The sequence below is a fragment of the Pectinophora gossypiella genome, chromosome 15 (genome assembly GCF_024362695.1).
Source record: "Pectinophora gossypiella chromosome 15, ilPecGoss1.1, whole genome shotgun sequence".
Lineage (NCBI taxonomy): Eukaryota > Metazoa > Arthropoda > Insecta > Lepidoptera > Gelechiidae > Pectinophora > Pectinophora gossypiella.
The window spans coordinates 8,229,335-8,241,940 of record NC_065418.1 but is presented as its reverse complement, the minus strand read 5'-3'; the positions used below and the strand labels follow the sequence as shown (position 1 = coordinate 8,241,940).

The following is a 12,606-nucleotide window of genomic DNA, read 5'->3' as shown; positions in this document are numbered from 1 at the left end:
CTTTAAGTTTAGGATAATTTATTCTGAATGAAAAAACAAGGCGAGAAGTAAGTAGTATAATTATATTATAATATAAAGTATATTTCAAGGGAAAACAAAATTCGGTGGGTCTTTCTCGTACAGACATTTGGCAGCGTAGAACACACGGTCACAGAATTCATTATAATCGTCCTCTGAAAATAAAATTCAACCCAAATTCAAATACATTTTAACATCCATTTAGGACCAAGAATTTTAACACAAAAAAAACTAAAAGTTTTCGGATCAGTCTCTGTTATTGCCATTCATATCTTCGAACATACCATGAACATACCATGAATGATTATACTTACTTATTAGAAGATTTCTAAAGTGTTTTGACCAAAAAAAATATCTATAACTTAGTACTTACGAACAACTATGCACTGTTTTATAGTAGCTTTGACGGCTGCTTTCATATCTGGTGGGTACAGAATGTCGACTTGCTTCATCACCATCTCCATATTTAACTTATCATTTTTAATCTGTAAATTAATAAGTTTGATATGAATAGGTAAATTTTTCTCTTTACTAACTCGTTACTATTTTCTTGGGGTCAGCCTTCCGACTACAAGCTACTACTACAACTTACTTACTTGCTACTTCATTACAAGCTGAAACTAAGAAACCAACGCGCTTTTTCATTGAATATTGCTTATTATGTATGTTCTTGTTAAATTATTGCATTATCATAGAAGTCAATGTAACTAACTCCGAAAAAAACCCTTACAAAAATAAATAACACCCCTGTCAGTCTCTATGATGAAGCATACTGCGCCACAGTATTCTACTGCATGCCTATTGGTGAAGGATTTTCTATGTCATTACTCATTACTTACAACTTGTATAGTCTTGTAAACACACGCCACGTAACATTTGACATCGGGGTCTTCTTTGAAATCTCCTTTCTCTATGTTTGCGATTTTGCCTGCAATCAAATGTACACTTTACAAAGCACATTGTCAATTTTATTTCCATAATCTCTGGGTCACGTTTTAATGTCCCCTTACACATGGGCGTAATTATAATAATCTCTGTATCCTTTCTATGCCCGGTCACCATTCTTTTAAGAATATTTATACATATCTTTAACATTTCTTTGAACTTACTTTCAGGGATTCCCATTTTATCCTTGCATTGGTTTTTCATAATGGTCAATGTCTTCTTTAGCTGAGCTCTTGTCATCTATAAAGTTTAAGTTATCATATTTCAAGTTGTCTTAAATAACTTGATCGCAAAAACCATTAAAAAATTAAAAATAATCTTACCGCCACAGCAAATTCCAACGACACTGAAACTATCAACAGCAAAACTAACTTCTTCATTATATATATGAATAAAACCTATTATAGATATCTAAATGTAACTCTCACAAACACTTCTCAAATACTGCTTGAACACTTCTCAAAGCGAAACAAATCTATTCTCCTTCCAAACACTGCTTTATAACTTAACAAAAATAGATTGAGCTACCTACCAATTAGGTAAGGTAGTAATTTAGTTAATAAAGTAATTATTGGGTGACAAAACGTTTCGAATTGTTTAAATTTAGCCAACCCTGAAATAAATCATACTGTACCGAAAATAAATTACAGGGAACACATAAGCGTATCTTTTAGCCATGGGTAATTTGACTGTTTATATAATTATGAACTCTTACAAAACGTTCGTCCATTCGGTCTACGAATTTTAAAGCATATTCCTACAAACTTCAACATTGAAGCAATTCATCTAAAAAAGTAATATTACTATTTGAAATTTGTTGACATTGCGCACTTATTTTTATATAAGTACCCAAATGTTAAATAGCAATATTGCTTTTCAGACGTATTGCTTTGACCCCGGTTTGGCCTTTTCACCCCGCAGATCAAGTTTCCGGTTCGCCGGAGGCCCGTGTTGTTCTATGGAATAAATGATTATGTTCAGTTGCGTAGAAACCTTACCTTACCTTACGAGTAAGATTCCTCAAATTCGTAGTTCCAACCATATAGTAAATTCCAACAGAGCAATGTCCCAAATAGCTCTTAGAATTGAAATATTTTTTGACAGAGTATTTATTCTACATTAGATGACAAGACGGGTATTCAAGATATTACTGAATAATTATGAATATAAGATTATATAAATAAAATTCGAATGTTATGCATGAAATAAAAATATTTATTGTTAACAAGTTATTGACATTTCAAAGTTTATGGGAAGAAGAAGTTCTTGGGATCAAATTCGTACATGCACTTGGACGCATAGTAGGATGTTTCGCAGATGTCCTTATATTTCTTGGCTGAAAAGAAAATTTAACACTCTAATCAAATTCGACTCTACGATGATATAGTAAACATTGAATGTATGTGTGTTGAAATTTGACCGAAATAAACGATTTTATTTTTATTACAGTATAAACAGGATATATTTACCACCTTATAACAAAACGAAAATTAAGAGATAAACTAGATTTAAATTAAAATATAGTCCGTGTGATGAAAAACGTCCCGCAGTCGCGATGTTAGTGTCGCAGACTATGCATTAAATTATTATGTCTTGTCAATTATTTCATTAAAATCTTTCGTGATTTCGCGAATATTATTTTACACCTAGTTTATCTTTAGTCTTCGTTTTGTTATAAGGCGGCAAGTATTCTTAGCGTGAGCTATCAGATTGCTCACAGATCTGTTTTTGTTATCCGGTAGTCGGAAATCGTGTCTTAAAACTTAGGGTGTGTAGAGTTAGACGCTTGGCTCTACATGAGATCTGATAACTCTTTGATATCATCTCGTCTTGGCATTATTTTACATGAAAATGTTTTTGTTGGGGTTTTTATTTCTAAAATATGTTGGAAGCAAATGTCCGGTGATAAGCACTAGGTGGCATTAATTGGGCAGAAATGATTGAGCACCGCTTTAGCTTAAAGTTCGCCAACAAAATACGAGTGACCGGCGTTTTTAACAGACACGAGAATGTGTACTACAACAATGCTTCTGATATCTGTTGCCTAGCTAAGCGAATGGCCTAAGTAACCTAAGTTTTGGAAGTCATGTAAAGACGAAATTAATTAACAATCTGATTCTTACCGACATCTTTGCAATTTTCGACGGCTATTTTCACCGGCTCCTTCATCTCCGGAGGGAACATTATGTCTACTTGCTTCATCACCGCTTCAGGGCTTAGCTTGCCGTTTTTTATCTACAAATTCAATATATTTTTATATTCATCATTCACATTATTGTTTTACATCGCTGCGAATGTTTTAAAAGTAGATATTAAAAGGCGACATTGACGCAATTCATATTAAAAAAGCATTATTGCAATTTGACATTTGCGCAATATAAAAATCGTAAGTGCGCAATGACAACAAATATCAAATAGGGCAATTGATTTTTTAGATAAATTGGTTCAATGTGGCCTTTTAACCCCCCTGCGCATCATACGTAGATCACAGGTGTTAATTTATGTATTTTTGTGGTTTTTTTACATATTGAAAGGTATGTTGAGATTTTTACCTTATTAAAAAGCTTACTTAGAATATAACCCACCACTTGCATCATAGTGTAGATACAAGCCATGTAGCACATGACGTTTCTGTCTTCTATAAACTTCCCTTGTTCTATTTCTCCCACTTGTTCTGAAAAACCACGCACGGTTGAAGCAATTTTAATATCGAAAATAAAACCTTATTATCAATAGCCCTATTACGGTATGGCATAGATGTATTAGACATTGGATAATCATGACTATATAAAGGTCAAAACTTGTTTTTGACGTTTATTACATCTTTACCGCATATCGCATGAACTACTTGGCCGGATAAATGGGGAGCGCTGAAGACTCTCACTCAGTCAAAGGTCAAGACGAAGGTATTCCTTACCTTCAGTTACATCATTTTTCGGCATACACGTCTTCTTCATCAATTTCCCCGAATTTTTCAGCTGCTGTCGTGTCATCTTAAATACGGCAAAATGATTTACTAAGTTAATTTACCTCAATGCTATAAAACCTCAAGTTTATAACTAACAATTACGTGCAGTTCTTCTTAATTGAAGCAAAAACTAGACAAGGTAAGTCGTATGCAGATTTTCTCATTACGTAGCGGAAGCTCCATTTTTTACAGTTCCAAAGTTTAAAATAAACATTATGCTTACCGCATTACCACAATTGAAGAACAGAAGACTTCCTAAAACGACAAAATAAACAACTAACCGAACCTTGACCATTCTCATTGAAGGTGTAAGAAAAAATAACACTAAAACGTAGCTAACGAGAAACCATTTATACTTATTCAAACTATAAGCTTTCAAGAAGAATGATTGATTGATAACAGAGACTGCAACGACATAATGTAGGATCTCATTAGCATAATGCATACTTACTGCGTATTATTGTGGATTCGTACTAATATAATAGGTAATATGATTGTTAGCACTGTACTTTATTTAAATATTGTAACTATTATTGCATCTGTAAAACATTGAGCGTCTTTTGCAGCACCTCCGATTTATTCTTTGACTTTGTCACTTTCAATCTTCCACCATCTTTCATGATGAATTTATGTTTGGATCATAAAAATGATTATCACTTCAGCGGTTAAGGAAAACATCATGAGGAAACCCACATTCCCGAGAAATGCGTTTCGGAGGTATGTGACCTAACTTGTATTGGGCTGGTTTTTCCTTCGCGTGTTAAAAGGTCAGACAGTCAGTCGCTTCTGTAAAAAACTGGTCCTGTCTAATACTCGGGTTAGGTAATCAGGTGGATCCTGTAAGATGATGATGATGATGACTTTCAATCTTCCACGAGACTGAATTATGTACTACTACACTATTATAGACCGAAATCTGTAACTATTACTGCATCTCTAGAACATGAACGACCTTATGTGACCTGGGCACCCTCAGGCCTGTTGTCTTTCATTTTGTACCGGGGAGAGCCCTCAGCACTCCCCATTAATCCGGTCAAGTTTTAAAGCCATCTGCTGCAAATCTACAATAAAACACGTCAAAAACATTGACGTCTTTTGATGCTCCTCCGATTTAAACTGAATTATATACAACTTCACTAATACAGACTCTCTCTCTCTTTATTTAAGGAGTAATCGCCTTCATTACTTCATAGATAGGGCATGTAGAGCGGTGGTTGCCCCAATCACCTTCCGTTCCGCAGTATACCGACCAATTTCTCAATCGGTGATGTTCTAGCTAGTGCCCTACCAGAATCCATTTCCTCGGCCTCCAACCAGTACTCATACCGCTGCTGCCCGGCATCACGGGTGCGCTTTTGAAGTAGCGGCGCCTACTCGCTACGTCACAAGATCGTCATAAAACCTAAGTAGCATTTACAGACTATAAAACTATAATTGAGTATTATGAGGAAACACCCTTGTTTTTGGATCATTATAGAAGCATGTAAGCAAAATTATGAACGAATGCATGCTATTCTCTAACGAAAAGTAGGTACTGCGTCTCTTGCTACTAACTAATGCGGTTAGTTACTTAATAGCAACTTGTCGTCTAAAAATGCTAAGTACAAGGAAGATCTGAAGGCATCAATTAGCAATTACTGAACTAGTGATTTCATTATATGTGTGAATAGGGTGACCATAATACATTTGGACATCATTTCATTTAGCCAACACACGTGCCACATGTATAGATTCGGTTAAGAAATCTGGAATACTGGTATTGTACAATGGTGAGAGTACAGGCACTTTCTAGGTAAGTACCTATATCCCATCCTCGGTCGTATTGTCACTTACCATCAGGTGAAATTGTGGTTAAATGCTTGAGTACCTCCCATAAAAAAAAATATTGTGATTAGTGTGCCGAAACTGCATGAACTAATTCAATTACAATTAGATTTAAGTAGCTACCTACTTAATGAACAGGTAATTTCTCGACTCAAATCATGTTCACGACTAATTGGGTATCCAACTGGGTCAAAGATAAACTATAAAATGCTATCTAGAAATCGATGCCAGATTAAGATGATCAAAAATCAATCTCATTTTACTTTTCGACTTATTTCCGAATTTTATTTATGAATTAAGTAACAATAAGTATGACGTTTGACCGCTTTTATTGATGACGTCACAGGACAGTATTTCCATACAAACTCCAAGGAAATCTTTCGTTTTGACGTTTCGAAAAGAGTATCTCTTTTGACTAGGTTATTAAGTAGCGTATTCTTTGGCACGTTCTAATGTCTCTATTATTTTAGAAGAGTAAAATTGGGTGAATCTTTGGAAATAACATATCAACTTATACTTACACCGTGCTTTGTTTTCACATCGTCAAATCTACTTACTAAGGACATAGAATAAGGAATAATACTACTAAGGGTTAAAATTCTCGCATCGCACAAAGGCAAAAATTAACTACTTTTCATCAACCATGGTCGCCACATAGACCCTGATTAGGTGTTAAATATCGGCAAAGTCACAGACCAATTACCTGAGACTTCTTATATAGCAGTCAGATCAGATCCAAGGTTCCAGATTATCACGGTCATGACAGTCAATAAGACCAAAAGGAATAGAAATGGTTCTACTAATCGTCCTCGTGAAGTTTGTAGTACTACTGACACTTTGTGAGGCGGTAAGTGAGAAAATATATTGATTGGAATTTGAAATATGAAAGGTGATTATTACTAGCATAATTATACTTTGCCGGAATTGGGTATGTAAGGTACTTTTGAAAGTATTTTTACGTTAAAACACCGAATGACTCAACCATTCTTGTGAAATCGAAATATTTCAGATGAAAAATGGTAAACTAAGCTACGAGAAAATATATTGATTGGAATTTGAAATTTGAAAGGTTGTGATTATTACTAATTATTACTTTGCCGGAATTGGATATGTAAAGTACTTTTAAAGGTATTTTTTTTTATATTTTTAATTGAAACGTTATGGTATTACTTATAGAAAACTAATTTGAATATTTTTGCTTTTTACGCAGGTGTTAATTTTTTACCGCACACTCGTAGGACACCTTACCGTAGTGATGACCACAGATTATATTATAAAGTTTTATTTATCATAAACGGCATTTGGCAAAGACAATTTGGGTAAACAGACTATTTAGAGGTCATATAAATACACGATTATTGCTAAAATAAACACCATCCGGCTGTTTTGAGAGCTGAAAATAGAAAAATAAAGCTAATTAAGACGAAATCTCGGAATTGCTTTAGAATTAGAGTCATTTTTTTCCCTTACATACCGAATTGCGCCCTAGCGGGGTTATTTCGGCATTTTGCTTAATAATTCCAAAAACAATACGCCTAAATACCTATACTGAATACCAGAAAGTGTTAACTGCTGTGTTGCAAGATGCTTGTTGCTATTACATCTATTAGTCTTACTAAAAATAGAAAGAAAGAAACATAAGGAGAACGACCTTTTTACTCGATTACGGCAAAGCCAAAAGGATGGGTTATAATTTTATACACCGAAAATAAAAATGTCGTACTTATCAATGACTACTTTTTCATGCTGTCTTTTCTTTCAGATGACTATGAAACAAATTAAGAACACAGGGAAAATGATGAGGAAAACATGCATGCCAAAAAACAATGTTGAAGAAGGTAAACTAGCCACAACTTTTATTAAGTACATACGAAGAATTTCTGAAAAACTTTTTGTAACGTCATATGTGTTTTCATTGAGTACTTTATTTATTATTAGGCAACAAGGTTTTTCATTTATTCATGTTATTACGACGCTTCCTGTGTCGCATCGGTAGTGTAGAGAGTGTGCTGACATAATAGGTACATTGATAGGTGTATACATGGTGGGTAAGGGCGCCTTGCCTCGAATTCGTCGATATACCACGCCACGCGAATTAACCATGTAGACACTTTCATGTGTTATGACCTTTTTCAGAGAAAGTGGACAAGCTTGGCCAAGGAATATTCATAGAAGAGAAAGAAGTAATGTGCTACATGGCATGTATTATGAAAATGGCGAATACTGTAAGTATTTAATTATTTTTTATGCATAACAAACGTTTAATGGTCTAATATATTAAATAGGTACTTAACCCAAGATTAAAGTAGACATTGATGTCCCCTACAACTTTCTTACTTCACAATGAAAAGTTATAACTAATGTCAAAAAACTTTTTTGGACGCCATTTTTCCAATATGGTAGCGGGAGCTTGATTCGTGTACTAGGTTCAAAATAAATTATGAAATTCTGATTACTAAATAAAGACAGATCTAAAACTAACGAAATACATATTCTTTTTTTAACTTATTTATGAATATTAATCAAGAAAAACGTAATAATAACTCCGACATTTTATCACGTTTTTCTATGACGTCACAGTATGCTTTATCATACAAATTCCATGGTAATTTCGTGTTTTGACGTTTAATAAAAAGTAACTGATTTGACTAGTCGGAAACTAAGGCAATGTTAAAATTTTAAAGTAAGTATTTATAAATATCGAAATCACCAATTTTCAAAACTTTCCTGACAACCCAACGTTAAACACCGAATGACTCAACAATTTATTATCGAAATATTTCAGATGAAAAACGGCAAACTAAGCTACGACGCGGCGATGAAGCAAGCTGACTTGTTGTTGCCGGAGGAGATAAAAGAACCAGCAAAGGCTGCTCTGACTGCATGCAAAAAAGTCCGTAAGTATTAATCAAAGGTGTAGATGTCATCATCACTAATTTAAGAGCCACTCTCTTGTCGGTGTAGCATTCCTAATTTTTAGGGAAAAATAGGGCAGTGGTTTCCCTTTTGCCTTCTTGCCTCTTCTTCTGCTTCTTTGATGTAGATGTAGCAGATGAAAATTATGGTGTGAAAGACAATGAATGAGAGAGAATGTTGGCAACAGAAAGGTCTTTATTATAAACTTTACTGTAATATTTTTTTCCTATGGCAATATTACAGGACTTTACGCCACGGACTTTGCCGACGAGGCATCTTTTCTTGTCTTAATAACTTAAAATGTGAACAATTTCCTAGTTCTTAATTCTAATACAGTCCACTTAACATCTCGAAGAGTTTTATTTACCGGAGCAACCATCGCCTCCAACAGAGAAGACTAGCGAAACAAAACAATGAAGCAAAAATTTGGGGTGCATGTGTTAGACTCGAAAGAGGAAGAGGCGATCATACCGCGATCAAAAGGTTGTCTGTCTAAAGAAAGACAAAAAGTATAACCAAGAGTTATACCTACTAAACCAGCGAGCATTTATGAAGATTTTGATGAGAGCGGAAGAAGGGAAAGTGATATGCAGGATCGTAGTTAATGGAATTTCGTGGTTTATACGGAAAAAAAGCATGAACTTATGTCTGTATTTAGCTAGACATCTGTAAAACAATCACAGTGTAATCTTGTTCTATAGGTCCCATGAGTCGGTGTTGTCGACGCAAGTGGTTATTTAGGTGGTTGTCAGTTTCTATCTGTCGAGTGCGGAGAAAATTCTGGTTACTTAGAGCGAAATCAAAATATCGCCGGAGAATCGTATATAAGTTACAGAGACAGACTAGTTGTTTTAAGTGAACTCTTTGTAGATTGTGTTCGTTCTTCGACTTAATAAGTAAAAATGATATTCAAAATAGGTACGCACAAATAGGAGGTCTAAAACGGCCATTTTGAAGCAATTCACCTGAAAAGCAATATTGCATTTGACAATTACGCATATAAAAGTAAGTGCGTAATATCAAGAAATGTCAATTAAATGTCGATATTACTTTTTAAGATGAATTGCTTCAATGTGGCCTTATAATTATGGGACATGCTGTCATAAAATATGAATATCATGATAACTAGCTTTACCCTAACCGTGACGATAAAGTCTAAATAAATTGGCCGTATTAGTCACTTAGTTCTCTAGTTATAATTATTAATAAGTACTTTAGTCTGAAACACTTTTCAATACTTAATGTAATATTTTAAGCCACAGATAGGTAGGTATGTTTTCCAAATAAAATTATTAAAATATTCATGTATTGTATTTATTTTCAGCTGATGCGTACAAGGACGTCTGCGAAGCATCGTTTCACGTCACCAAGTGTATTTATAAAGAGAATCCTGATATTTTTTACTTCCCATAATATAATCTTAATACTTACGTATTCGTGTTCATTTCATGTGTCCTATAAAAATATATATCACTTAGATAACATCACACATCACGTTCCTTGTGATTTAGATGTATTTAATCAATCAATTGCAAGAATCAGTTCGTCTGACGAACCCTTACGATTAGACATCATAATGAGGCACTTTACAAGCTACGTTCCCCAGAAACAATATAGATGGTGCTGTTAAGATTTTCTAAGCTGTTAAGATAACAGACATAATGCATATGTTATCTTTGTTTTTTGGTATTAATGATACATACACATACATAAACTCACGCCTATTTCCCACAGGGGTAAGCAGAGACTATAGAATTCCATTTGCTTCGATCCTGACACACTTCTCTTGCTTCCTCCACATTCATCAATCGCTTCATACACGCACGCCGGTTCAGAGTAGATCGTATTGAACCTTTTTAAGGACATCTCCAATTTGATCATCGTAAGTCCTTCTCGGTCTTCCTCTGCCAGCCCTACCATCAACTTTCGCTTTATATACCGCTTTTGCAATTCTATTATCCTTCATCCGCTCAACGTGTCCAAACCAACCTAACATTCCCTTCTCAATCCAATTCTTCTCAATTAATGATGACCCTTTTTATTATACCCAAACACAATTACACCTTCCTCCCATTATTATTGTGATCGAAATAAAGAGAAGCAATATAGGTTACAACATAATTCTAAAAATAATGTGATCCAAATATCAAGCAACAATTATTCTGCCATTACATTGTATTTTTGAATACTTATGTACCCGAATAATGAAAAAATAATTAGAACGTTAGTTTGGGGAATGTGGGTTGGAAAGTCCCTCACCCACGAAGATACATATCTGTAATAAAAAGAAAACTCATATAATTATCATTAACTCAAGCCCACAACCCCTACTGGAAGATTGAAAAGTTCAGCAAAATAAAACCATATTCAAGCGGTGGCCAGATAGTATTATTCACACTTTTATTATTACCAGACATTAAAGGTCACAATATAATAACAATAAAAAGAAAAAATATACAAATAAAAGGAAAAAACAAATGCAAAAAGCAGTCACGATGGCAAACCAAGTGTACCTACCTATTTTTGGTTTACCAAGAGGTAGCAAGTGTACACATGTGATATCTACATAATACTTAATAATCATTATCACCAGCCCATTAACGTCCCCACTGCTAGGGCACGGGCCTTCCCTATGGATGGATAGGGAGATCGGGCCTTAAACCACCACGCGGGCCCAGTGCGGATTGGTGGTTATTAACGACTGCTAATGCAGCCGGGACCAACGGCTTAACGTGCCTTCCGAAGCACGGAGGAGCTCGAGATGAAAACTTTTTTTGTAATCACCCATCCTATGACCGGCCTTTGCGAAATTTGCTTAACTTCAACAATCGCAGACCGAGCGCGTTTACCGCTGCGCCACCGAGCTCCTCAATAATAGTAACATGTTTATTTCAGACACAAAACAATAACAAAAACTATCCTTTTTTTTTTCTTTTTTTTTGACTTGACTTATTGTAGATTTGCCGCAGATGGCATTAACTACTTGGCCGGACAAATGGGAGCGCTGAAGGCTCTCACCCGACAAAAACTATCCAATAGCAAGCATTTTGAAGTAAAAACGCATTCCGTGTTCACATAACAGCCATTACACATCTGTCACAGTCTTATTAAGTGCAATGTAACAATATAATAACATGTGATGCATTTTTCCGTCACGTTGCACTTGTAGATCTAAATGAGGCGGGAATTATATGCAATTGTAAGAAACGACTGGCCACTTCGCCTCACGATGTGCATAGTTAATGTCGGTTATTACAGGACAAAAGTGTCAAGTTGTTACAAAATTATTTTTATTTATTTAGCAACCCTGATTTTTCGCTGACATTGAAGAATTCGTCATAGAGGGTCGTGTTAATATTAATTATGAAATTCTGATTCGTGTTTTCACTTTTAGTAAAAAGTAACTGATTTGACTAGTAGGAAACTAGCCTATTAGGTAGATACCTATGCCTGGAAATACATGGGTGAATCTCAAAATGTGTCAAGTTTGGTGGCGACTGTCATATAATTTTTTCGTGAAAAATTGGGGAAATTGGGAAACTTGGGAACCGAGGATCCTTTTGGATCTTTTTCATGTCGGAACCCAATTTTTCACGAAAAAATAATATGAAATTTCGCCACCAAACTTGAAATTTTGAGATTCACCCAAATGCGTTGGACTTACACAAGATTGATAAGGTGGTACTTTTAGCAGATAATGGATTTATGCTGCACATTTCTGGATATAGGGACATAATTAAGTACTTAATATGAATTTCATGCGCTCTATTCTCGTTGTTTAAGATGATTCGGTCTCAAATCTATTCAGATCTTCAATTTATTTATTTATTAAGTATTTGGAAAACCAACAGCTTACAAGACAATACAATTTAGATTCAAAAATACAAACAAATAGCCAATTACAGGTTTTCACCAAAAAAACATAATAGGTAAAG

General features: G+C 34.7%; 3 protein-coding genes across 4 annotated transcripts; 1 reads left to right on the top strand and 2 right to left on the bottom strand.

Moving 5' to 3' along the window:
• Window positions 1-84: 84 nt before the first annotated feature.
• On the bottom strand, window positions 85-1,415 carry LOC126373458 (general odorant-binding protein 19a-like). The gene is made up of 5 exons (XM_050019617.1): window positions 1,287-1,415; window positions 1,128-1,203; window positions 858-946; window positions 392-503; window positions 85-173 (listed from the first exon to the last, which is right to left on the bottom strand). The coding sequence occupies exons 1-5, from the start codon at window positions 1,341-1,343 to the stop codon at window positions 85-87; spliced, it is 423 nt and encodes a 140-aa protein (XP_049875574.1). The 5' UTR covers window positions 1,344-1,415.
• Window positions 1,416-2,185: 770 nt separating this feature from the next.
• LOC126372992 (general odorant-binding protein 19a-like) lies at window positions 2,186-4,224 on the bottom strand. The gene is made up of 5 exons (XM_050018930.1): window positions 4,155-4,224; window positions 3,881-3,956; window positions 3,549-3,637; window positions 3,087-3,198; window positions 2,186-2,299 (listed from the first exon to the last, which is right to left on the bottom strand). The coding sequence occupies exons 2-5, from the start codon at window positions 3,954-3,956 to the stop codon at window positions 2,211-2,213; spliced, it is 366 nt and encodes a 121-aa protein (XP_049874887.1). The 5' UTR covers window positions 4,155-4,224; the 3' UTR covers window positions 2,186-2,210.
• A 2,224-nt stretch (window positions 4,225-6,448) lies between these two features.
• On the top strand, window positions 6,449-10,101 carry LOC126372989 (general odorant-binding protein 72-like). Of its 2 annotated transcripts, none has more exons than XM_050018925.1 (5): window positions 6,449-6,602; window positions 7,518-7,593; window positions 7,892-7,980; window positions 8,541-8,652; window positions 9,996-10,101. In XM_050018925.1, exons 1-5 carry the CDS (start codon window positions 6,546-6,548, stop codon window positions 10,082-10,084), a joined length of 423 nt encoding a protein of 140 aa, XP_049874882.1. In that variant the 5' UTR covers window positions 6,449-6,545; the 3' UTR covers window positions 10,085-10,101. The 2 variants fall into 2 exon arrangements, with proteins under 2 accessions (XP_049874882.1, XP_049874883.1); XM_050018926.1 differs by having other exon boundaries at window positions 6,533-6,644.
• Window positions 10,102-12,606: the final 2,505 nt, after the last annotated feature.